Raw genomic sequence first — 25,395 nt, forward strand, 5'->3', positions numbered from 1 at the left:
TAAGATTAGCAGCAAGGGAACATATGCAAAAACCGTTAACTAATTATGAGAATTTAATAATTAATAGTTACTATATGCCATGGGTTTATTATTCAGTGATAAATGAATTGTTTCTGCCCTTGGGAAAGTTTAAGGTAAGAAAACAAAGAGAATTAAAAAATAGGAAAATTTATGAATATGTATGTAACAACAAAATTGAAAAAGTGTTAAGAAACAAGGAACAAATTACTTGGATAGAAAGTAAAGGATATAAATTAGATGAAGTCAGCATGGGTCTGATTTTTAACATGGTACCTAAAGGATGAAAGGAACCCAACTATGTAGAGAATGCAAGTTGGCAGTTCTGGGAGATTTAATAGCCAGTGAAAAGCTCTAAGAAATGGAAAGATTATTACATATTCTAGGAGCTGAAAGGAGGTTAGTGGGATAGGAATATAGGGAACAAAGGGGACAATGACTTGAGATGATATGGTAAACAAAAGCCATGTTATTCATGGTAAGATGTTTGTACATTATTCTGATTAAAAGGAGTAATCATTTAAAAATTTAAGTGAAGATTCTCAGACTTTGATCTGCACCCAAATACATGATTACTTTAGAGATTTTTAGCTCATTTACTTCAACTGAGCTTTATTTTCTGTTTTTTTTTCTATTATAAAGTTTTTATTTGCTGGTTTACTTTTTCTAGAATAAGAAGATAGCATGTATTTATCTTGTTTTCTTTCAGATTTAGAATCCAGATATGACACTAAAAAGTTATTTCAAGAAAAGGATATTTATGAAATGAATTTATCTCAGTGGGAGATAATGAGAAGAATTAGAAGTTGTGGCCTTGAAGACTCCTTTATCAGAAAAGATTATAAATATAAAAAGTTTGAGGGACAAGAAGGTCCTCAAGAGGGATATTTCAGGCAAGTGAAAAAAATGCCCAGTTACAGAAAACTCACATCTCTTACTCTGTATCAGAGAATTCATAATAGAGAGAAACCCTACGAATGTGGGGACTGTGGGAAGGCCTTTAGAGTGCGCCAACAACTTACTTTCCATCAGAGAATTCACACTGGTGAAAAACCCTATGAATGTAAAGAATGTGGAAAAGCCTTTAGACAGTGTGCCCACCTTAGTCGACATCAGAGAATTCATACTTCTGACAAACTCCTCGAATGTAAAAAATGTGGAAAGATCTTTACATGTGGTGCAGATCTTCGAGTACATCAAAGAACTCATATTGGTGAGAAGCCCTATGAATGTAAGGAATGTGGGAAGGCCTTTAGAGTGCGAGGACAACTTAATCTCCATCAAAGGATTCATACTGGTGAGAAACCCTATGAATGTAAGGAATGTGGGAAGACCTTTAGACAGTATGCACACCTTACACGACATCAAAGACTTAATATTGCTGAGAAGTGCTATGAATGTAAGGACTGTGGGCAGGCTTTTTTGTGTAGTACAGGCCTCAGAGTACATCACAAACTTCACACTGGTGAAAAACCCTATGAATGTAAGGAATGTGGAAAGGCCTTCAGAGTGAGACAACAACTCACTCTCCATCAGAGAATCCATACTGGTGAGAAACCCTATGATTGTAAAGAATGTGGGAAGACCTTTAGTCGTGGTTATCATCTGACCCTGCATCAGAGAATTCATACTGGTGAGAAACCTTATGAATGTAAGGAATGTCAAAAGTTCTTCCGTCGTTACTCAGAACTTATTTCACATCAGGGTATTCATATTGGAGAGAAACCCTATGATTGTAAGGAATGTGGGAAGACCTTTAGACTGTTCTCACAACTTACTCAACATCAGAGTATTCATTTTGGTGAGAAACCTTATAAATGTAAGGAATGTGAGAAGACTTTTAGACTGCTATCACAACTTACTCAACATCAGAGTATTCATACTGGTGAGAAACCCTATGACTGTAAGGAATGTGGAAAGGCCTTTAGACTTCATTCATCCCTTATTCAACATCAGAGAATTCATTCTGGTGAAAAACCATACAAATGTAAGGAATGTAAAAAAGCATTTAGACAACATTCCCATCTTACCTACCATCAGCGAATTCATAATGTAACTAAATAATTATAGGAAAGCCTTCCACTGTGAATTTTGTGTTAAGGGGCATTAAAAGATAAATTCTAGGGGAAGTTTTTGAATATAGGAATCCCTTTTGCTTCATGCTTACAACTAAGCTAAATAAGAGGTTTTATTTGAAGGAAAGGATATATTAATTTCATGAATTTATAGAAGCCTTTCCTCAGCATTAAAAACCATGTTAAACTTCAGGAAACTTGTTCTAGAAAGAAACTCTTAAAGGAGTAAATATAGAAGAGCTTTTGATCTTACTTATTATATCACCTCTATCTTCCCATCTTCTTCCCATCTGTATAATATACATATGGAGGTTGCTAGGACACTACTCATTCCAAAAATGATAATTGAAAGGAAAGTCATTTAGCCTGCATTTCCTATTGAACTGTATTTTAGGGAAACTAGAAGTTGATGAGTTAAAGTTCTTTGTTAGAGTTTTGCAGCACACAATGAAATAATGGATCTAGGCACAATTCTCAGTAAAGGTTAAGACCAGTGTAGGTACCCACTGATCGATTTTAATCTCATGAAAAATAGGATAAAAACCTTGTGCCCCCTAATGTGTTACAATAAGGCTTACGCATCTTGCCCAAAAATATTGAACCTGAATCTAAGCATCAAGATCTAACTTCCACTTTAGAGAAAATTTAGGGAACAGAAGAACATGACACAAGAAGCAATTAAACTAATCTAAAATGTGGGTAATTCTACAAGAGGAATAACCTGGGTTCTCAAACAATAAAATGGCACTGAAAAAGGGGAGGCGGAACTCTCAGATATTAAGAGAGTCTGAAGAAATGTATACCAATCAAATGCAATGAATTAGATTCACAAGTTGAACAAACATGTAAAAAGGACATTTTTATGACAATTAGGGAAATGGGAGTATTGACAGTATTAGATAATATTTAAAAATTATGTTTTTGTTAGGTGTGATAGCATCGTGGTTATGTAAAAAGGTAAGTTTATACACAAGATGATAATGATGTCTGGAACTTTTTAAAAATGCTCATGCAAAAGGAAAATAAGGATGGATACAAAGTGATGGTAAGATGAGTCTTGGGTACATGGTTTTTGTTTATTTTGTTTTTGCTGTTTTCTCTACTTTTATGTATTTCAATTTTCCCATAATGTTATTTTAAAGATAAAATTAGCTATGGAATTATAACCCAATTGAAGTAAATGATTTTTTTAAAATGACTACATATCAAAATTTGTGGATGTTGTCAAAGCTCTGCACATTGGGGTATTAAATATGCTATACCATATTTGGGAAATAAAAATCGAGGGTCCAGATTTTATCTAGTTCACCTATTGCTACCTCTGTTATCATGCCTGTCCCACAGTACTTCATATGTTTAAAGAATGAGTTTAAAAAGCAATTACTACAACCAAATATGGAAATTAATGGAATAGACCTTCATTGTCTAATAAGATAGTTGCCAGCAGTATGTTGAGCACTCAAAATTGAGCACTTGAATTGTGGCTAGTTCGAATTAAAATGGTGGTAAGTGTAAAATACACATGAGGTTTTGAAGATTTAGTTTTTTTAAAAGAATGTAATATAATCTGTTTCTCCCAACATTTCTCTGCTGTGATATTCAGTGGGTTGCATTATTACATAATACAGAACCCAATTTAAGTGTCTTTCTGCTCCCAAGTAGCATGTTTGAATACTGAGGTCTTGGTTCTACCCTGAGTCATGCTTCCCGCCCCTCTCATGAAACACAGGTAACCTGTGTTTGCAGCTGAGTAGTTTTCTCAGACTGTTTTTAGCTCGTAGATGTTTTGGGATCCCAAGGCCCTTTCACCCTGTACTGCGTCTGTCCCATTAAGTTCAAGCTTGCAGTGCTGCAAGTAGTACACTTGTCTTAAAAACTGTATTTTCAATGAATTTTATTAGGGTTCACTCAGACAAAAGATCAACAGGCTTTTTTCTCTGTATTGGGCTCCCTATGAGGCTGCTGTGGAAAAATGACTGAAATTCTTAGAAGCCCTGTTGTATCACAGAAAGGATAACAACGTTCATCATTATTCTGAGACTACATTTTCAGGACAGTACCATATATTTGATTTTTTTTTTCCCTCTCAGGCCCAATCATAACTTTGAAAACACTTTGCTATCTGGAAACACTGCCATGGAACCCTTTATATATCCTTGAAATTCTATTTGAGATATGCACCAGTTGATACAATGAGTAAAATGTGATTTTTCTCTTTTCCTCTGTTACGATGGATTATCTTCATGAATTTCCAAATATTGACCAAGCCTTACATCACTGGAATAAACTCCATTTGTTTGTAGTGCATACTTGACATATATGTAGTGCATAAATACATTGCTGGATTTGCTGTGACTGCTATGATGTGCTAATATTTTGTTGAGGTTTTTTTTCTTTTTTTTTTTTTTGAGGATTTTTGCATCAGTGTTCATGAGGATTACTGGCCTGTAGTTTTCTTTTATTCAACTGTCTTTGCCTCATTTTGCTAACATGGTGATGGAGGCCTCGTAAAATGGGTTTCGAAGTATTGCCTCCTTTCAGTTTCTGGAAGAGGTAGTGTAGAATCACTATTATTTAAATGTTTGGTAGAATTTTCCAGTGAAACCATTTGGGCCTTGAAATGGACTGAATGTGTCCCCTCAAAATTCATGTGTTGACATCCTAACCCCTAATGTGATGACAGGAAGTGGAGCCTTTTGGAGGTAATTAAGTGATGATGATGGATCCCTCCTGATTGAGATTAGTCCCCTTATCAAAAGGATCCCAGAGAGCTCTCTTAAACTTTTCTGTCATGTGAGGACACAAGAAAATGGCAGTCTTTATTTTGGAAGAGGGTTCTTGCCAGAAACTGACCATGCTGGCACACTGATGTCAGACTTGCAGCCTCAAAGAGCGTGAGAAATTTGTTTATAAACCACCCAGTCTATTGTACTGTATTATAGCAGCCCAAAATGAGTAAGACAAAAATTGGTACCAGAAGTGGGGTGTTAATGTAACAAATACCTAAAAATGTGGAAGTGGCTTTGGAATTGAATAATAGGTAAGGGCTGGGAGAGTTTTTTAGGTGCATGCAAAAAATAAGGACATTAATGGTGATTTTGGTGATGCTCAGAAAGAAAGAGCTGAAAGAAAACTTCAATCTTAGAGAATACATTATTGACAGAATGTTGGTAGAAATATGGATGGTAAAGGCAGTACTGATGAGGTCTCGGATGGAAGTGAGGAACATGTTATTGGAAACTGGAGGAAAGGAAGTTCTTTTTATAAAGTGAAAAGAACTTGGTGAAATTATGTTCCGTGTAATGTTTTGTGGGAAGTAGAACTTGTGAGTAATGAAATTGAAGGTGTGGCTTGGCTCCTTCTGGCTGATTATAATAAAATGTAAGAAGAGAGAAATGACTTAACAATGGAATTTTTGAAACAGGTATTTGGAAAATTTTTGGCTGAATAGTTAATTGGTGTTAAAATGCTATTAAAGTGAGTGCATTGATGGGGCGCCTGGGTGGCTCAGTTGTTAAGTGTCTGCCTTCGGCTCAGGTCATGATCCCAGGGTCCTGGGATCGAGCCCCACATCGGGCACCCTGCTCCGCGGGAAGCCTGCTTCTCCCTCTCCCACTCCCCCTGCTTGTGTTCCCTCTCTCGCTGTGTCTCTCTCTGTCAAATAAATAAAATCTTAAAAAAAAAAAAATAAAGTGAGGGCATTGATTGGGAAAGAATGGGATCCTGTAAGATGGCATGGGGACAAGTGGGAAGGCTCTGATGTAGCTGGGACATTGAGCTCCTAAATTCTGAGTCTTCCTTACCAGTGGAAGCAGCCTCATCAGCAGAAGTGGCCTTTCCACTCCTCCTGGCAGTGGCATCCCCACCCACAGTGGCATCAGCCTTTATATTCCCATCTTATGGAATTAACTATGCATTGCCTAAAGAAACTGTAATGACCTCCGTTGAGGCAGTGGCCATGCAAGGCAATAGAAGCCCCCACAACCACCCCCTTTTGTTTGCAGACCTCTCACTAGACTCAAGTCCTAGCAGGCTCCTAAAAGTGCAGTGCAGAGTGTGACCCATGAGGAAGGGCTGCTACAGTCCAAAAGAACTACTTGAGTTTTCTAACTTATACAGACAAATCCGGGGAACAAGTGTGGAAATGGATACAGTGTGTGGCATTATAGTGGAAGGAAGATGATTGGAAATTTGGGCAGTGAAATCTGGGGAAGAGATAGGTGGATAGACCTCTCTGAATCAGGGCAAAAAAATTGAAGATACCCGTGTCCCATATAAATGGGAGACCTCAGCAAAGGATTTTAATAATCAAGTAGATGGAATGGCCTGTTCTGTGGCTAACGACTTTTTTCCCCAGCCACCCCTGTCATTGTCCAATGGGCTTGTGAACAAAATGGTCATTTTGGCAGGGATGAAGATTATGCCTGTGATCAGCAACATGGACTTCCACTCACCAAGGCTGACCTGGCTATGGCCATTGCTGAGTGCTCAATCTGCCAGCAACAGAAACAAACACTGAACTCCCCAGTATAGCACCATTCCCTGGAGTGTTGAGCCAGCTACCTGGAAGCAGGTTGGTTACATTAGACCATCATGGAAGAGGCAGCGTCTTAATCTTACTAGAATAGAAACTCTGGGTGTGGATTTACTTTCCCTACATGCAAAGCTGATAAAACTACCATCCATGGACTTACAGAATGCCGTATCCACTGTCATGGTATTCCTCACAGCATTACTTCTGATCAGGGAACTCACTTCACAGCAAAGTAAGTGCAACAGTGGGTCCATGCTGATGAAATTCACTGGTCATATTATGTTTCCCATCATCCTGAAGCAGTTGGCCTGGTAAAATGATGGAATGACACTTTGAAGACTCAGTTATAGCACCAGCTGGGAATCAAAACGTTGCAGGCTGAGGCAGCATTCTCTGGAAGTCTGTATATGCTCTGAATCAGCATCTGATATATGGTTGTTTCTCCAGTATCCAAGATTCAGGGATATGGGGGTCAAGGAGTGGTGTGAGATAATAGAAAATACATATATTGGTCTTTGCTCCTGGTTCCTGGCACAGAGCTTCTAAAGCTTGTAATTTCCCAAGTAATAACACTAGGAGCATCTCTTGTTCTAATATTTGGTCTTTGACCTGGTTGCTGACACAGGGCTCTTGAAACATTTGTGATTTCCTGGGTGATAGAAGTGTCTTTTGTTCTAATGAGGCAACTCTGGGTGGGCTACTGGATGGCTTCCAGTTGAGGACTGGCCCCTGAAAAGACCAAACCATGATTAGATGCTTGGAATTTTCAGCCCAGCCCCTTTCCCTTCTCTTGCGAAGTGGGGAGGGCTGGAAATGGGGTTAATGATCCATTGTGCCTAAATGATGAAGCCTCCATAAAAATCCCCAAACTATAGGGTTCAGAGGGCTTCTAGGTTGCAAACATATCCCCACCAAAAGTGTGATGCACCCTAACTCCATGGGAACGGAAGTTCTTCTGCTTGGGGTACTCTAAGACTTTACCCTATGTATCTCTTTTTTTTTTTTTTTTTTTTTTTGAATGAGAGACAGAGAGCAGAGAGGGAGGAGGGTCAGAGGGAGAAGCAGACTCCCTGCTGAGCAGGGAGCCCGATGTGGGACTCGATTCCGGGACTCCAGGATCATGACCTGAGCCGAAGGCAGTCGCTTAACCAACTGAGCCACCCAGGTGCCCTACCCTATGTATCTCTTTATCTGGCTTTTCATCTGTATCCTTTATCATACCCTTTAATAAACTGGTAAATGTGTTTCCCTGAGTTCCATGAGTTACTCTAGCAAATTAATTGAAATGGAGGAGAAGGTCATAGGAACATTCAATTTGTAGCCAAATCAGACAGAAGTTGTGGGTAACTTGGACACCTACTACTTGCAGTTGGCATCTAAAGGGGGGAGCAGTATTATGGGACTGAACCTTTAGCCTGTGGTATGATACTGTCTCCAGGCAGATAGTGTTAGAATTGCGTTAAATTGTAATACATCCAGGTGGTGTGGAGAATTACTTGGGGAAAAGGCCCACACATTTGGTGATCAGAAGTGTCAAAAGTGAGTGTTCTGTATGAGTAGTAAAGGAGACAAAAAGGGAAGAAACACATAGTAGGGGAAAACTGTAGGTTTTCCTTTACAGGTGGAAATGGGAATAATACCACTCACTATTACCCCCGTTGACCCGCTAGCAAAATTTTTGCTTCCTGTTCCCATGACTTGATGCCCTGCTGGCCTGGAGGTCTTAGATCCAGAAGGCGGACTGTTTCCATCAGGAGGCACAACAATAATTCCAGTGAACTGGAAGTTAAGACTGCCACCCAGCCACTTTGGCTTCCTCATACCTCTGATTCAACAGGCAAAGAATAGAGTTACAGTGTTGGCTGGGGCCATTAATCCTGACTATTAAGGAGAAATTGGGCTACTCCTCCACAGTGGAGGTAAGGAAGAGTATGTGTGGAATACAGAAGATCCCTTAGGGTGTCTATTAGTATTACTATGGCCCTGTGATTAAGATCAGTGGCAAACAACAACCCTTTCCAGTCAGGACTACTGATGACCCAGACCCTTGAAGCATGAAGTTTATGTCACTCCACCAGGTAAAGAACCATGATCATGTGACCAGTTATAGAAATGAGGAATGTAATGTCGTGAGTATTCCTCATTTTGTTATGAACATGTGATTGCTTAGCCTTGTATTCTTCCCTTTCTTATTCCCTTATGTAGCTTTACATCATAGTATTCAAGCATTGACTTTATATCATATATTATTAATTTGCTGATAGATTTCTGTTTGGTATGTAATTTTATATCATCCTGCCTTGTCAAGGGGAGTAAATAACCGAGGCTTGAAAACTTCAATTTTTTATGTTCTATTATTTATTGAAGAATTTCTTCCCTCATCATTGTTTCCAGTTGCCTGCTTCTGAAATACCTATATATGTGTATTATGTATAATACATATTTATAAATATATACTTATTATATGTAGATCTAGTATGTACAGAGACAGGAAAATGGCATAGAATACCATGCTATTATAATTATTGTTGCCTTTTTTTTTTTAGATTTTATTTATTTGACAGAGACAGCAAGAGAGGGAACACAAGCAGGGGGAGTGGGAGAGGGAGAAGCAGGCTTCCCGCCAAGCAGGGAGCCTGATGGGGGGCTCGATCCCAGGACCCCGGGATCATGACCTGAGCTGAAGGCAGACGCTTAACCGACTGAGCCACCCAGACGCCCCTATTGTTGCTGTTTTAATGTCCTTTATTTTTATTATTTTTTAAAGATTTTATTTATTTATTTGAGACAGGGAGAGAGAGCACATGAGTGGTGGGGAGGGGCAGAGGGGGAAGGAGAAGCAGACTCCCTGCTGAGCAAGGAACCCGCCCTGGGGCTCAATCCCAGGACCCTGAGATCATGACCTGAGCTGAAGGCAGATGCTTAACCAACTGAGCTACCCAGGTGCCCCAAGTTTAGCTTTTCTAATAGGCATGTAGTAGTTTCTCACCATGGTCTTAATTTTGCTTTTTTAATAATGGCTAGTGATACTGAGTATTATTTCATGTACTTATTTGTCATCCACGAATCCTCTGCTGAAGTATCTCTTCATGCCTTTTGCCCATTTGCTAAATATATTTTTTTGTTGTTGTTTTTTTACTGTTGAGTTTAGGGTGATTTATGTATTCTAGATATGAGTCATTTGTTGAATTATCTGGATTTGTTGGATTTCTGGTTGGTATGCAAATATTCTCTCCCAGTCTATAGCTTTTCATTCATTTAACGGTGTCTTAACAGAGCAAACATTTTAAATATTGATGATATCCAATATATTCATTTTTTCTTTTTCATCATGTTTTTGGTGTCATGTGTGATATCATGCCACTACCAAGAATTAGGTCAAAAATATCTTCTCTTATGTTATCTTCTAAAAATTTTATACTTTTACAGATTACATTTAAATCTACTATTCTTATGAGTTAAATTTTGGACATGATGTGATTCAGGTAGAGATTATTTTGCCTATATATATCCAATTACTCCACCATTTGTTGAAAAGACTATCCATCTTCCATTGTATTGCTTTTGCATTTTTGTCAAAAACCTGTCAGCCATACTTGTGTGGAGCTATTTCTTTATCCTCTGTTCTGTTCCATTGACTTATATATCCAGTCCTTGCCACTATCATACAGTTCATTATTAGCTATGTAGTTAACCTTAAAATTGGGTAGAGGCATTCCTCTCCAAATAAATTTTAGAATGTTTTATAAAAAGTCTTGCTGATATTTTGATAGGAATTGTGTTTAATTCTGTATATTAGTTTGGGAAGAACTGACATTTGTACTATGTTGAACTTCCAATCTATGAACAAGGAGTATCTCTCCCTTTATTTAGATCTTTGATTCCTTTCATTAGTGTCATGTATTTTCCTGCACACAAGTGCCGTACTTGTTTTGATTTGCACCTAAGTATTTAATTCTTGAAGCAGTTGTATATGATATTGTATTTTTAATTTGTTTCCATGTGTTCATTGCTAGTAAATCAAAATACAATAGATTTTTGTGTGTTGATCCAGTATCTTGTGACCCTGCTAAAACCACTTGTTTCTAGGTGTTCATATGTTACTTGGGATTTTTCTGTGTAAACCATCATGTTATCTGCAAAAGGGAACAGTTTTAGGTACTCCTTTCTGAGCTGTATGTATTTTAATCCCTATTCTACCTTATTGTCCTGACTAGAATTTCCAATATTATGCTAAGTAGCAGTGTGAGACTGGATATCCTTGCCTTATTCCCAGTCTTAGAGTAAAGTATTCACTCATTCATCATTAAGTATGATATTAACTGTAGACTTGTAAATATTCTTTACCAAGTTGAGGAAGTTCCCCACTTACTCCTATTTCTCAGAGTTGGTTTTTTTTTTTATTATGAATGAGTTATGAAGTTTGCCAAATATGTTTTCAACATCAAGTGATACAATCAAGTAATTTTCTTTTTTAGTCGGTTAATATCACATTGATTTTCAACAGTTTTGCATGCATAGAATAAACCTACTTGGCATGGTGAATATAATTCTTTATATGCTGCAATTAATTCTACCTGTTAGTATTTTGCTAGGGAGTTTTATAACCATATTCATGAGGCTTACTGATCTGTAGTTTTATTTTTTTGATTGTTCAGTTTTGGTATCAAGTTAATGCTGGCTTCATAGAATGAACACTGGCTTTTGTTAACATTAAACTCTGGTTCATAAGTGACCCTACTGTTTCTAGAAGAGATTGTGTATAATTGGAGTTAATTCTTCTTTAAATGTCTGGTAGTTCAACTGCTGATCACATGGAAATCTAAGAGTTTGTAGAATTCTTCAGTGAAACCATCTGAGCCTGGAGATTTCATTTTTGGAAGATTTTAAATTATAAATTCAATTCTTAATAGGGCTCTTCAAATTATCTATTTCATAATGAGTAGTGGTAGTTTGTTTTTTCATTAAATTGGTCCACTTAATCAGATTCATTTGTGTAGAGTTGTTTTTCTTATATTTATGTCTTTGAGTCTGCAGGATGCCTAGGTGCTATCCCTTGTTTCATTCCTTTATTAGTAATTTGTGTCTCCTTTTTTTGTCAGTCTTGCTAAAAATTAGTTCATTTTATTGATCTTTTCAAAAAATCAGCTTTTTGTTTCATTGATTTCCATTGTTTTTGTCCAGTTTCATTGGTTTTTGCTCCTATCTATATCATTTGATTCCTTCTGCTTGCTCTGGTTTTATTTTGCTCTTATTTTTCTAGTTTCTTAAGATGGGTTCTTAGATTATTGAAACTTCTCTTTTTTAATGCCAGCATTTAGTGTTATATATTTCCCTGTCAGCACTGCTTTAGCTGAATTCCACAAATTTTGATATGTTGTATTTTCATCAGTTCAATGTGGTTTTTTTTTTTTAAATTTCCCTTGAGACTTCCTTTTAAAACCCATTGATTACTTAGAAACAGGTATAGTGCCCAAATACTTTGAGATATTCCTGTTACTTTTCTGCTGTTGATTTCTAGTTTGATTCCATTGCAGTCACAGAGCACATTCTGTATTATTCCAATTCTTTTAAGGTTTGTTAATTGGTATATCTTGGCATATGGTCCACAAGCACATGAAAAGAATGTGTATATTCTGTTCTTGGTGGAGTGTTCCATAAAAATTGATTACATCCTGTTAATGGTGTTCAGTTTTTCTATATCCTTGCTGATTTTGTCTTGTCCTTTCTGTTCCTACTAAATATTTTTGCTCAGAAGTATAAATTCCCTAAATTAATTAATGTACTTATTAATTAATTTATTTTTTAGAGGTGAGGGAGGGGCAGAGGGAGAGAGAGAATCTTAAGCAGGCTCCATGCCCAATGTGGAGCCTAACACGGGGCTGGATCTCAAAACCCTGAGATCATGACCTCAGCCAAAATCAAGAGTCAGATATTTAACTGACTGAGCCACTCGGGCAGCCCAAAGGTAAGATGATAGACACTGTTAAAGGTATTCCATGTTCTTTATAATCATAACATTTCTCACTGGAATGAATCTTTTCATGTTGAGCAAAATCTGAGCCACAACTAAAAGTTTCCCCACATTCCTTATATTCATAAGATTTACTGCTATTGTGAATTCTTTAATTCAGAGTAGTAAATGGATGTTTTCTACATGTTGACATTTTTTCTATAGATAATTTTCATTTGACAAAATATCTTCCTTCAGTTCCCTGTTTTTTTGTTTTTTTTTAAAGATTTTATTTATTTATTTGACAGAGAGAGAGAGAGTGAGAGCAGGAACACAAGCAAGTAGAGTGGGAGAGGGAGAAGCAGGCCTCCCACAGAGCAGGGAACCCGATGCGGGGCTCGATCCCAGGACCCTGGGATCATGACCTGAGCCGAAGGCAGACGCTTAACGACTGAGCCACCCAGGCGCCCCTTTTCAGTTCCCTGTTGACCCTCAAACTCACTTTTGCTCTGCTATTCATTTCTCAAAATAGACCTTTAAGACCAAGAGTTTTACTTTTTTCTCTTATCTCCCATTAGAATAAACTGATTTCATAAGTGTTCCTTTACGGAGGTAACTTGTTGGTCTTATACCTGGAGAATAAGCCTGAAAGAAAACAAAAAAGCAAACAAAGATTATTTTCCAGTAGCCAGCAAAATGTACAATTTCTATCTTAAAAATAGGAAACAAAATGAAAACAATTCTTAGCAGAAGTAAATGACTTAAGGAACTTTACAATATAGCTAGGTAGCTTGAAATCAGAACAGTATGAGCTTGGAGAACTATAAGAGATTATGTAAGATTGTGGTGATCTGAAATTTAGGTGTGGATCAGAATCATTTGGGGAACTTCTTACCAATCCTGCTATTTAGGTACCACCCCAGACCAAGTGAGTCAAATCTACAGGAGTTATTGGGCATCTAAACTTTTAAAAACCTCACTAGATGATTCTGATATAAATCAAAGTTTAGGAATCCCCCTTTAACAATTTTAATAAAAGTTTACTCTTAGAATAAAATCCAAACATGTTTCCATAGAACATAATATGGCTTTTGCTTACCTAAAGACCTTTTTTGAAGGAACTGTCCTCATTACTGTCTTAAAATGCTTGCTTCTGTTCAGATGCTAAATTATGCCCATAGTCTTTCCCATTTCATACAGCTTTTTAGAGGCTATAACATCTCCTAAGAATCCTGTCTTGGGTTCAGAAAAAGGCTGACTTCTCTTCCTTTCATCTTAGGTTAAACATTTCTTACAAAGAAATACTTGCCCTTCTGGCTGTAAGTAGGTCCGTGTTCTTTATTCTCATTAATAGCATCATATTTCTTTCCTTCACTTAGTAGTTTTCAAATGCATATTCATTAGTTTGGGCTCTTTCCATAATTTGGCTACTGTTGATAATGCCAAAAACCAAAGAATCCAGTTAAAAAATGGGCAGAAGACAAGAACAGACATTTTTCCAAAGAAGACATACAGATGGCTAACAGACACATGAAAAGATGCTCATCACTCATCATCAGGGAAATACAGATCAAAACTACAATGAGATATCACCTCACAGGTTCACTCTTTATTGGTGAATTTAAAACATATGAATGAGGGCGCCTGGGTGGCTCAGTTGGTTGAGCGACTGCCTTCGGCTCAGGTCTTGATCCTGGAGTCCCTGGACTGAGTCCCGCATCAGGCTCCCTGCTCGGCAGGGAGTCTGCTTCTCCCTCTGACCCTAACCCCTCTCATGTGCTCTCTCTCAAATAAATAAATAAAATCTTTAAAAAAAACAAAAAACAAAAAACATATGAATGAGAATTTAAAGCACAGGAAGAGTAAAAACAAGTGGCCCAAATGGTCAGTTAATGAAATCAACCAAGATCTCTAAGACAAAGGAGCCTTGGGGAAAGGGGCGGCTAGCTGTTTATCTAGTCATGTCCAAGATAGGTCTTAGAAGTGGATGTCTTGGCAATCAAAGCTTAGTCAGGCCCTTGAATTACAAAAAAGAAAAACCAATTATCAGGGCTTACACTACATAAAATATGAACAACATGATATTGATAAAGACTTCACAGAAAAGAAGAGATGGGATTAAAGAAAAGTGATAGGATTACAGAATACTTAATTTAGGGTAGCCTCAGGATCATAGCAAATAAAGAAACTTGATAAACAGTAGAAAGATATCATACTGACTCATAAAAACTCATACTGACAGCTTCCTCTATTGACAGGCAGCAGTAGTAATTGAAAGCTAAGTCTGGAGCCAAGCTGTGTAAGTTCAAATCCTGCCTCTGCCATGTATTGACTAGAAGACTATATGTAAACTACTTAAATTCTCTGGGGCTTAGTTATACATTTGTCCAAACCCATAGAATATACAGCATCAAGAGTGAATTGTAATGTAAACTATAAAATATACTTTAGGTGATTATGACATACCAATGTAGGTTCAATTATAAACAAATGTACCATTCTGATGGGGGACATTGTTTATGGGAATCTATTCATATGTGGAGACAGAGAATATAAGGGAAATTCTATACCTTCCTTAATTTTGCTGTGAACCTAAATTTAAAAAATACGGTCTTAGTTAAAAAATTAAAGAAAATAAACCACAAAAACCACCTTCATCTTGTATGCTATGAAAGAAAAAGACAGCTGAATTTCATTTCAGGGCCATAATTTGCCCAACCCTGACATGTATTCTTATTCTTAAATATCTTTCTCTATCTTTTCACTGTCTTTATTTTTTTTTTTAAGATTTTTATTTATTTGAGAGAGAGAGAGTGAGAGAGGGGAGGGTCACAGGGAGAAGCAAACTCCCTGCTGAGCAGGGAGCCTGATGTGGGGCTCGATCCTGGATCCCGGGACTCCAGGATCATGACCCGAGCCAAAGGCAGACACTTAACCAACTGAGCCACCCAGGCACCCCTCACTGTGTCTTTAGATCTAAAGTGAGTCTCTTAAAGACAACATGTTTGGTTCATGGGTCATTGTGCCAATCTCCACCTTTTAATTGGTGATTTTAATCAACTTACATTTAATGTAATTACTGATAATAAAGAACTTATTTTTGCCATTTCTCTTTTCTATAAATTTTTTGTCTTCTATATATAATTTCTTTTATGTCGTAACTTTTTGTTCCTCCATTATTGCCTTCCTTGTGATTGTTTCTAGGGTAGCATTTTGATTCCCTTCTCATTTGTTTTTCTATTTTTAGTTTTTCTCTTTATTAGTTTCCCTGGGGATTAATATTACATCTTATAACAATGAAGTTTGAGTACTGACTTAGTTTCAATAGTGCAGAAAACTGTTTCTTACAGATGCATTCCCATTTTGTCGTTATTGTCACGTTAACATCTTTATACATTGTGCCCATCAACAAAGATTTATAATTATTGTCTTATGCATTTGGCCTTACCATATATGAAAAAAAGAGTAGTTCTAAGCCAAAATACAATAATACTGGCTTTTATATTTACATATGTATTTACCTTTTCCAATGTTCTTTCCTTCTTCATATGGATTCAAATTACTATCTAGAGTCCTTTCATTTCAGCATGAAGGACTCCCTTTAGCATTTCTTGTACAGCAGGTCTACCTGTAACGAGTTCCCTGTTTTGTTTTGTTTTTTTCTGTAAATGCCTTAATTTCTCCATTTTTGAAAGATAATTTCCCCAGATATAAAGTTGTAGGCTGATAGGTTTTTTCTCCCTTTAATTGTGGACTTAAAATATGTTATTACACTGCCTGTGGCCTCCATGATTTCTGAAGAGAAATTTGTTGTTAATATTATTGAGGATCTTTTGTACATGAGAGGTTTCTTTCTTGTTGCTGTCAGTGTTCTCTCTTTGTGTTATAGTGTGCATCTCTTTGAGTTTATCCATCCTGAAGTCTGTTGAGCTTCTTGAATGTGTAAATTCATGTCTTGTATCAGATTTGAGAAATTTTGGGCCACTGTTTCTTCAGATATTCTTTCTGCACCTTTCTCCTTTCTTTCTGGGACTCCCATTATGTACTTACTAGTACTTTTGATGGTGTCCCACATTTCTCAGTCTCTGTTCATTTTTCTTCATTCTTTTCTCTTTCTGAGCTCTTCAGACTGGATAATCTTAATTAATTGGGTATATATCCAAAGGAAATGAAATCATTATCTCAGAGATATATCTGTACACCCATGTTCGTTGCAGCATTATTCACAATAGCCAAGAGAAGGTAACCAACTTGTTTGCCTACCAATAAATGGATAAAGAAAATGTTACATATACAAGTATATAACATATGTATATGTTTATCATATGTATATATAACACATTTCCTGTATATATAGATATAGATGCACATACCCTCATAGTGGAATGTTACTCAGCCATAAAAAGGAAGGAAATCGCCGTTTGAGACAACATGAATGATCTTTGAGGGCATTATTCTAAGTGAAATAAGTTAGATAGAGAAAGACAAATACTGTATCATCTCACTTATTTGTGGAGTCTTAAAAAACAACTCATTGAAACAAAGAGTAGATTAGTGTTTGCCAGGGCCTAGGGCATTGGGAAAATGGGGAAGTGTTGTTAAAGGGTACAAACTTCCAGTTAGGGGGCGCCTGGGTGGCTCAGTCGTTAAGCGTCTGCCTTCGGCTCAGGTCATGATCCCAGGGTCCTGGGATCGAGCCCCACATCAGGCTCCCTGCTCCGCGGGAAACCTGCTTCTCCCTTTTCCACTCCCCGTGCTTGTGTTCCCTCTCTCACTGTGTCTCTCTCTGTCAAATAAATAAAATCTTAAAAAGAACAAAAAACAAAAAAACTTCCAGTTAGAAGATGAATAAGCTCTGGATATCTTATATCCAGCTTGGTGACTATAGTTAACCATACTGTATTGTATACCTGAAAGTTGTTAAAGTAAATCTTAAATGTTCTCTCACACATGCACACATGTAAAGCACTGTGAGGTAATGATGTGTTAACTACCCTTATGTGGTAATCATTTCATAATATTTACATATACCAAATCTTCACATTGTACACCATAAATTTACACAATGTTATATGTCAAACATATCTCAGTGAAGGTGAAGGGAAAAAAAATTAATGATCCAGTTCTTTCCTAGAAGTCAATAAATGAAGGAAAATGGCATGGACTTAAATGGTATTCTACATGACGTTAGCATTTGCTTCATTTTCTCACCTACAAGTGCCAACAAATTAAAGTTTACATTGTCATTGTTCCTAATCTACAGAAAGCTGAGGGGGACTGACTCAGAATTACCACATCATAGTAACAGGTAAAATTTTCTGAGCTTTTAGTATGTGCCAAGGGCTGTTCTAAGGAATTTACACTATTAACTTATCTAACCCTCCTAATAATTTGATGAGGTAGGTAATCCTATTTTACAGTTAAGAAATGATGGCACAGACACCTTGGAAGATAGTTTTGTGGTTTCTTACAAAACTAAATATACTTTTACCATACAATCCAGTAATGGAAACTCCTTGGTATTTACCCAAAATAGCTGAAAACTTACGCCCACATAAAAACCTGCACACAGATATTTATAGCAGCTTTATTCTTAATTGCCAAAACTCAGAAGCAACCACGATGACCTTCAATAGGTGAATGGATAAACTGTGGTACCTCCTGACAATAGACTATTACTCAGCGCTAAAAAGAAATGAGCTACTCAAAGACATGAAAGAAACTTAAGTTCATGTTACTAAGTGAAAGAAGACAATCTGAAAAAGGGTACATATGTTCTGATTGTGACTATATGACATACTGGAAAAGGCAAATCTATGGAGATAGTAAAAAAAAAAAATCAGTGGTTGTGTGGGGTGAGAGGAGATGAACAGGCAGAGCACAATTTTTAGGGTAATGAGAATACTCTTATGACATTATAGTGATGGATATATATCATTATACATTTGTGCAAACCCAGAGAATGTACAACACTAAGGTACAACACTAAAGTAAACTATGGACTTTGGGTTATTGTGATATGTTAATGTAGGTCATCCTTGGTAAAAAAAAAAAAAAAAAAAAGTGTTACCACTCTGGTGGGGGATGTTGATAATGGGGTAAACTATGTATGTGTCAGGGGGTGAATGGGAGATCTCTGTGCCTTCCTCTCAATTTTGTTGTAAACCTAAAACTGTTCTTAAGAAAAAAAACCCACAAAAGTCTTAAAAAAAACTAAGGCAAGAAGAGGTTGAGTAAACTACCTAAGCAGTTCACAACTTAGCAAGTGTTAGAGCCAGGATTTTAACCCAGGAATTGGATCCATATTCTTAAGTATTATACCACACTGCTCATACACCACACAATAATGTGGCCTGAAACAAAGTCATGCTGACAAACCAGAAATTAGACCTGGCTAGTGCCACAAAAATCCCCTTATGGATTTGTGGGTGGGGTGGCAGGAGGATCTCTGCCCTAGTTGAAACAGATCTCTCAGCTTGAACCACCAATTACATACCTACTGTTTTTTTTTTTTTTTAAAGATTTTATTTATTTGTCAGAGAGAAAGAGAGGGAGAGTACAAGCAGGGGGAGTGGCAGGCAGAGGGAGAAGCAGGCTCCTTGCTAAGCAAGGAGCCCAATGTGGTACTTGATCCCAGGATCCTGGGATCATGACCTGAGTGGAAGGCAGACGCCCAACCATCTGAGCCACCCAGGCGCCCCTACATTCCTACTCTTAAAAGCCTCCCAAAGCAAAGTCCTTGTCATTGACTGAAATATCTTGCTTTCTAACTCAAACCTATATAAGACTACCTGGTGTGTGATTCCAGGTAGGTACCTTCTCTTCTTTAACAAATCACCGCCTAAAATAATGGTCTAATTATCCTCCAGAGATGTATTTCTATACCATAAGAATGCTTGATAAAAGAGAGCCAACAGGAAGAACTGAATGATTTGCAAAATGTAAATGATTAACCGGATGGATAAGTGGGTACACCGGGAAGTGGGCTTTACCCCCAGGACCTCTGACTTTCTCTTCGTAAGGAAGACTTAGAGGTAAATCAAGAGATACTTACCGGGGCAGAAGTTTCAGGAGGACACCAGATGTTTCTGTAAACTGAAAAAATGAAACGCGTTTCAAGGAACAAAGAAGAAACAAACACACCCTGAGTCTGGTTTTAGATGCACAGCAGCCATTCTCCCCGTCTCGTGCCTTCGGTGCACAACGGCAGGCCTGACATAAAGGGACGCGGGAGACATCTGGCTCTTTTTGAAGTTTGGTCACAACCCAACCTCTTACGACCATCCCCGCCCCTCGCTTCTTCATGCATCTGCAAAGAGAAGGTAGAAGACGAGAAAATCTGGATTCGCAGCTCTGGGTACGCTGTAGTTCTGACACCGCAGGTGGCCACCCCCGAGGCCAACTATCGCCTCACTCTGTCCAGAACTATTCTATGGATCCTTCCAGCCCTAGCGGCCCTCGTCCAGTCCAAGTCCCGACTCTACGCCGGAGACCTTCTTTCTGGGGCTCCACCTCCGACCTTCTGCTCTGGCCTTCTCTCCGCAGCCAGGCCCAGCACGCCGAGGCGGGTACTGAAGTGCGCGGGGCCTCGGCATCGCATCCAGGCGGTAGGCGGCGCGCACAAGCCCTACCCCGAATCAAGTTCTAGCCGCTGCATCCAGCTCAACCCGCGCACCAGCTCTGCGGCACCCAGGAGGAAAAGTACAGTGACACCAAATTCTGGGTCAGGCACTAACCGCCCCCGGAGCAGTCGGGTCCGCAGAATCCCGCCTGTCGCGCCCCGCGCACGGCTCTCCGAGAACGGCCCGGGGCTCCGGGAAGCGCGCGTCTCGGGCCAAGTGCTCAGGCGCGCGGGTCAGACGGTCCCACGCCTCCTCAGAGCGCGGAGGGGCGGCGGGACGCCAAGGCGAGCGGGGATCAGACCCGGGAGCGACTGTCGGGACTAATTAGGGCCCGGTACCCAGTGGGAAATGTCGCACAAGGCCCTGAGAAGTCGAGAACTCCGGCTTTCGTTCCACTGGTTATGGGCTCCGCGCCCCGCCGCCCCAGCGCGGTACCGCGGTTTGCGGAGAAATCTACACACAGTCAATAGTCCGCGGGGGAGTGGGGCCGCTCGCGGTGCCTCTTCCACAGGCGGAGGAGGCTGTTGGGTTCGGGACCCCGCGGTAAAGCCCGTCTGGGGCTAGGAGTCCGGAGCCGGCTTGTTTCGGTGCGTGCGGCTGTTCCCGCGCATAGACGGGGAACTGCGGTAACTCCGCAGAAAATGTACGATTATGCCCCACTTTGATGCCGGAATGTAGGAGCCTGTGCTTGGTTAGTGGAGTGCCTGAGACTGCGTGTATCCGTGAATGCGGCTGTGCCTCACCGTGCATCATTTCTGGGGTGGTTCTGAGAGGCCAACGCCTGTGGCTCACGTTGCTGCTGTGCTTGTGGGTCACACTGGATGTGTGGCATTTTGATAACCGCACGCTGGGTAAGTGTGCCATCAGGATTGTGACTCAGGCAATTAGATGAGTAAAATAACTTCAGGCATACATACTGGAAAGAAGGAAGCAAAATTATCATTTCTTACAGGGGATAGCATCATAAGAATGTATACCTGGACCCATAACAAAATGTTGAAATGAGGACTTCATAACATGCAGAGGAGTAAAAGCTGTATATATATTTATTTGTATATGTATTTGTATATATATTATATATATTTGTGTATATATATGTGTCAATTATATTTTTTCTCCTTTACGTGTATTTCACGATTTCTTCCTGCTCTTGGATATGAAGTCTTGGATGAGCCCAATAACTTCTGCAGTCACTCAGATTAAAAAAAAAAAAAAAAGTCCTTTTAACTCTTTTTGTTAAAAGATCAGTCTCATTTTAGTGGTAAGTAATTAAAACATCTGTTTAATAATCAAAACTTCAGACTTCATTTAAAGCAAGAACTCCCACCTGCCCTTTCCCTGACACACCTCCAAATATGGCTATATCATAATTACTGGTTAAAGCAGTATTTGGTATTTATATACTGATTATGTAAATATTTTTGTGCTTTAGAGTCAAATACATTTTTTACACAAAGGTTCCTTTATCCTGGATTTAACTACCTTGTTTTTGTGCATATGTACCTTGTCTGTGTTCCTATTGCTACCCTTTTCTAAATGTCATTACCCCCCAAAAAGTGTCAAACTCTCAGCAGTGATTTTTCCAAATACTCAAACTTATTTGATACCGCCCCCCCGCCCCCCACTCCCTTCCACAGCCATGATTTTTGTAACTCCAGTCAGGATTTCAGAGTTTCTGTACAGCTTCCCTTCTTGCTTTGTCTGAATTGAATTCCTGTTTCCTGAGTCTTGTTAATTTGGCATATTTCTCATTTTTGCTGACTGCCTTTCTCCAACAGCTTCCTTAAAATGCATGCCTTTGAGGTAAATGGTTTGGGTTTTTGTTTTGTTTTGTTTTTTTGACTGTTTGAAAATGCTTTTATTGTAACCTAACTTACCGCCTGGGGTGAGAATTCTCTAACTCAGAATTTGAAGACCTAACTTAATACTGTTAGAGTAGCTAACATTGCTTTTATAAAGACTCTCCTCATCTGTTTTCTGTTTCTTTGTGTGTTATCTGTGTTCCTAATCTTCCCAGAATGTTTAGGGTCAACTATATCATCAATGTACTAAAATTTCATAATTTCATTCCTTGGTGTGGATCTTTAAAATTTTTTTATACTGCATATCAGGTGAGTATTTTTAATCTAGACACATAGTTCTGGGCAATTTTTTTTCTTTCCTTCCTCTCTCACTGAAATTTATTTATTTTTCTTTTCTTTTTATTTTTTTAAGATTTTATTTTTAACAATCTCTACGCCCAACATGGAGCTCAAACCCACAACTGCAAGATCAAGAGTCACACACTCCACTGACTGAGCCAGCCAGGCGCCCCTCACTGGAATTTATATTATTAGATGGAACTCCCATAGTGTAAGCTTCTATATGTTTTCCTCCTATTTTCTCTGTATCTTTTTATTCAACTCCAGAAATTTTGTTAACTTTATCTTCCAATTCTATTTAGTTTTTAATTACTCATCATATTTTTAATTTCCTAGAACTCTTTCTTGGTTTTAATCTTTTTCTTCTTTTTTTTAAAAAAGATACATTTATTTATTTGAGAGAAAGAGCACAAGAATGTCCAGCAGACTCGCAGCAGAGTGCAGGGCCTGACTCGGGGCTCAGTCCACAACCCTGAGATCTTGACCTGAGCCGAAACCAAGAGTTGGACACTTAACCCACTGAGCCACCCAGGCACCCCTTAATCTTTTTCTTCTACATAGTATCTATTCTTCATGGATGCAGTATTTTCTCTGATATGTATATAATTATATACATCTTGACATAATTATATATAGTATACATACTATGTTCATTATATTAAATTCATAATTATATGAATACTATTTTATATGTTTATATTATGCATAGGATGTATATTACATTCAATAATTCAATTATTTATTTATATATTTATTTCTTTAAAGCTTTCTTGGTTCGGTATTGTCCTGTTTATTTTCTTGCTTTTCGTAATTCTTTGAGTTGTGTTCTGTGAATTCCTTGACCTGAACTAAAAATACAATTCTATTTCATATTTTTACTTTATTTCATTTTGAGCCCATTTATTAACTTAAAATTCTATGCTCAAGTATATATATGAACATAAGTACAGTTGAATGAATAAAAATAACAAACTCCTGTAGACTTACCATTCAGTTTAAGAAAAAGAATATTATCGGGGTGCCTGGATGGCTCAGTTGGTTTAGCATCAGACTCTGAGTTTCAGCTCCGCTCATGATCTCATGGGTTGTGAGACTGAGCCCCATGTCAGGCTCCGGGCTCAGCAGGGAGTCTGCTTGAGAATTCTCTCCCTCAACCTCTCTTCCCACCCATGTTCATGTGTACGTGCACGCTCACTCTCCCTCTCTCTCTCAAATAAATAAATAAATCTTTAAAAGAAAAAGGGGCGCCTGGGTGGCTGAGTCGTTAAGCGTCTGCCTTCGGCTCAGGTCATGATCCCAGGGACCTGGGATCGAGCCCCGCATCGGGCTCCCTGCTCAGCGGGAAGCCTGCTTCTCCCTCTCCCACTCCCCCTGCTTGTGTTCCCTCTCTGGCTGTCTCTCTCTATCAAATAAATAAATAAAATCTTTAAAAAATAAATAAATAAAAGAAAAAGATAATTATCAGTTCCTTTGAAGCCTCCTATATGCTCCTCCCCAATCACATTCCTCTCCCTCTCCCAGAAAACTAACCACCACCTGAATTTAGTCATTCCCCTGATTTTCTTTATTTAGCATATATGTACATTTCATAAATAACATATTGTTTAGATTTGCATGTGTTTTGAACTTTAGTGAAATTACATTCTATGTATTTTGTCACTTTTTAAAAACTCAACCTTATGTTCTGGGGATGTGTGTTCATTTTCTCACTGCTGGATGGTATTATATTGTGTATATATGTCAAATTTTGTTTGCATATACTACTTTTGATGGATATCTGATTTCTTTCCAAGTTTTTCCCTGGAAAATAGCATCTACAAATGGTGCTATTTTGAACATTTCTGTGGGCCTTTAAAAGTTAGTGTGTTTTAGAGGTGCCTGGGTGGCTCAGTCGGTTAAGCATCCAACTCTTGGTTTTGGCTCAGGTCATCATCTCAGCGTGAAGCAAAAACTAATTGAACTGAAAGGAGAAATAGGCAAATCCATAATTATAGCTAGAGACTCCAACACCCCTCTCTCAACAATTGACAGAACAACTAGAAAAATAGCAGTAGAGATACTGAAAAACTCAACACCATCAACCAAAAGGATGTAATTGACACTTAGAGAACACTACCCAAAAACAGCAGAACAAACATTCTTTTTAAGGGCTGTGGAACATATACAAATATAGAACATATTGCGGGGGCACCTGGGTGGCTCAGTCGTTAAGTGTCTGCCTTCAGCTCAGGTCATGATCCCAGGGTCCTGGGATCGAGCCCCACATCGGGCTCCCTGTTCAGCGGGAAGCCTGCTTCTCCCTCTCCCACTCCCCCTGCTGTGTTCCCTCTCTGGCTGTGTCTCTCTCTGTCAAATAAATAAATAAAATCTTAAAAAAAAAAAAAAGAACATATCGTGGGCCATAAAACAAACCTCAACAAATTGAAAAGCACTAAAATCATATACAAGTTGCTCTAGTCAAACTAGAAATCAATAACAGAAAGATAACAGGAAAGTAAACAACATACTTCTAAATAATCCATAGGCCAACTTCCATAGGAAGCTTCAGAGGAAAATGCATTAATCTGAGTGAAAATTAAAATATGGCATATCAACAATTTGTCTGACATAGCTAAGGCACTGCTGAGAGAGAAATTTAAAGCATTAAATGCATACATGAGGAAAGAGGAAATGTCTCAAATTAATAGTCTAAGCTCCCACTCAGAAACCTAGAGAAGAAGAGGAAAATAACCCCAAATCAAGTAGAAAAAGGGAAATAGTAAAGACAAGTGGAAATCAAAGAAAACAAAAACAATAGAAAAAAAATCAGTTAAACAAAAAACTGGTTTGGTGAAGAGATGAATAAAATTCACAAATATTTAGGAAAAAAGGCACAAAATATAAACATCAGGAATGATATATCACTATAGATTCTGTAGATCTCAGAAGGATAATAAGGAATAATATGAACAATTCTACACATTTTAATTTCACAACTTAAGTAAAATAGACCGTTTCTTGAAAAAGCATAAAGTGCCAGCTTATAAAATATAAAATAGATCATTTGAATAGC

General features: G+C 38.3%; 1 protein-coding gene and 1 long non-coding RNA gene across 3 annotated transcripts in view; one reads left to right on the forward strand and one right to left on the reverse strand.

Moving 5' to 3' along the window:
* LOC118549774 (uncharacterized) overlaps positions 1 to 25,395 on the forward strand; it is a 65,019-nt gene that overhangs the window by 14,971 nt on the left and 24,653 nt on the right. The window contains 1 exon segment of the mRNA XM_078063349.1: positions 728 to 2,070. Within this exon segment, the coding sequence (XP_077919475.1) occupies positions 728 to 2,070 (1,343 nt within the window).
* On the reverse strand, positions 12,879 to 25,047 carry LOC144380281 (uncharacterized). 2 transcript variants are annotated; one of them, XR_013444313.1, is made up of 5 exons: positions 23,331 to 25,047; positions 19,724 to 21,118; positions 16,102 to 16,839; positions 13,890 to 14,010; positions 12,879 to 13,225 (listed from the first exon to the last, which is right to left on the reverse strand). It is a non-coding gene; the product is annotated as an uncharacterized LOC144380281 (long non-coding RNA). The 2 variants fall into 2 exon arrangements; XR_013444312.1 differs by lacking the exon at positions 23,331 to 25,047 and having other exon boundaries at positions 19,724 to 21,150.

This window comes from Halichoerus grypus, chromosome 15 (genome assembly GCF_964656455.1).
Source record: "Halichoerus grypus chromosome 15, mHalGry1.hap1.1, whole genome shotgun sequence".
Classification (NCBI taxonomy): Eukaryota; Metazoa; Chordata; class Mammalia; order Carnivora; family Phocidae; genus Halichoerus; species Halichoerus grypus.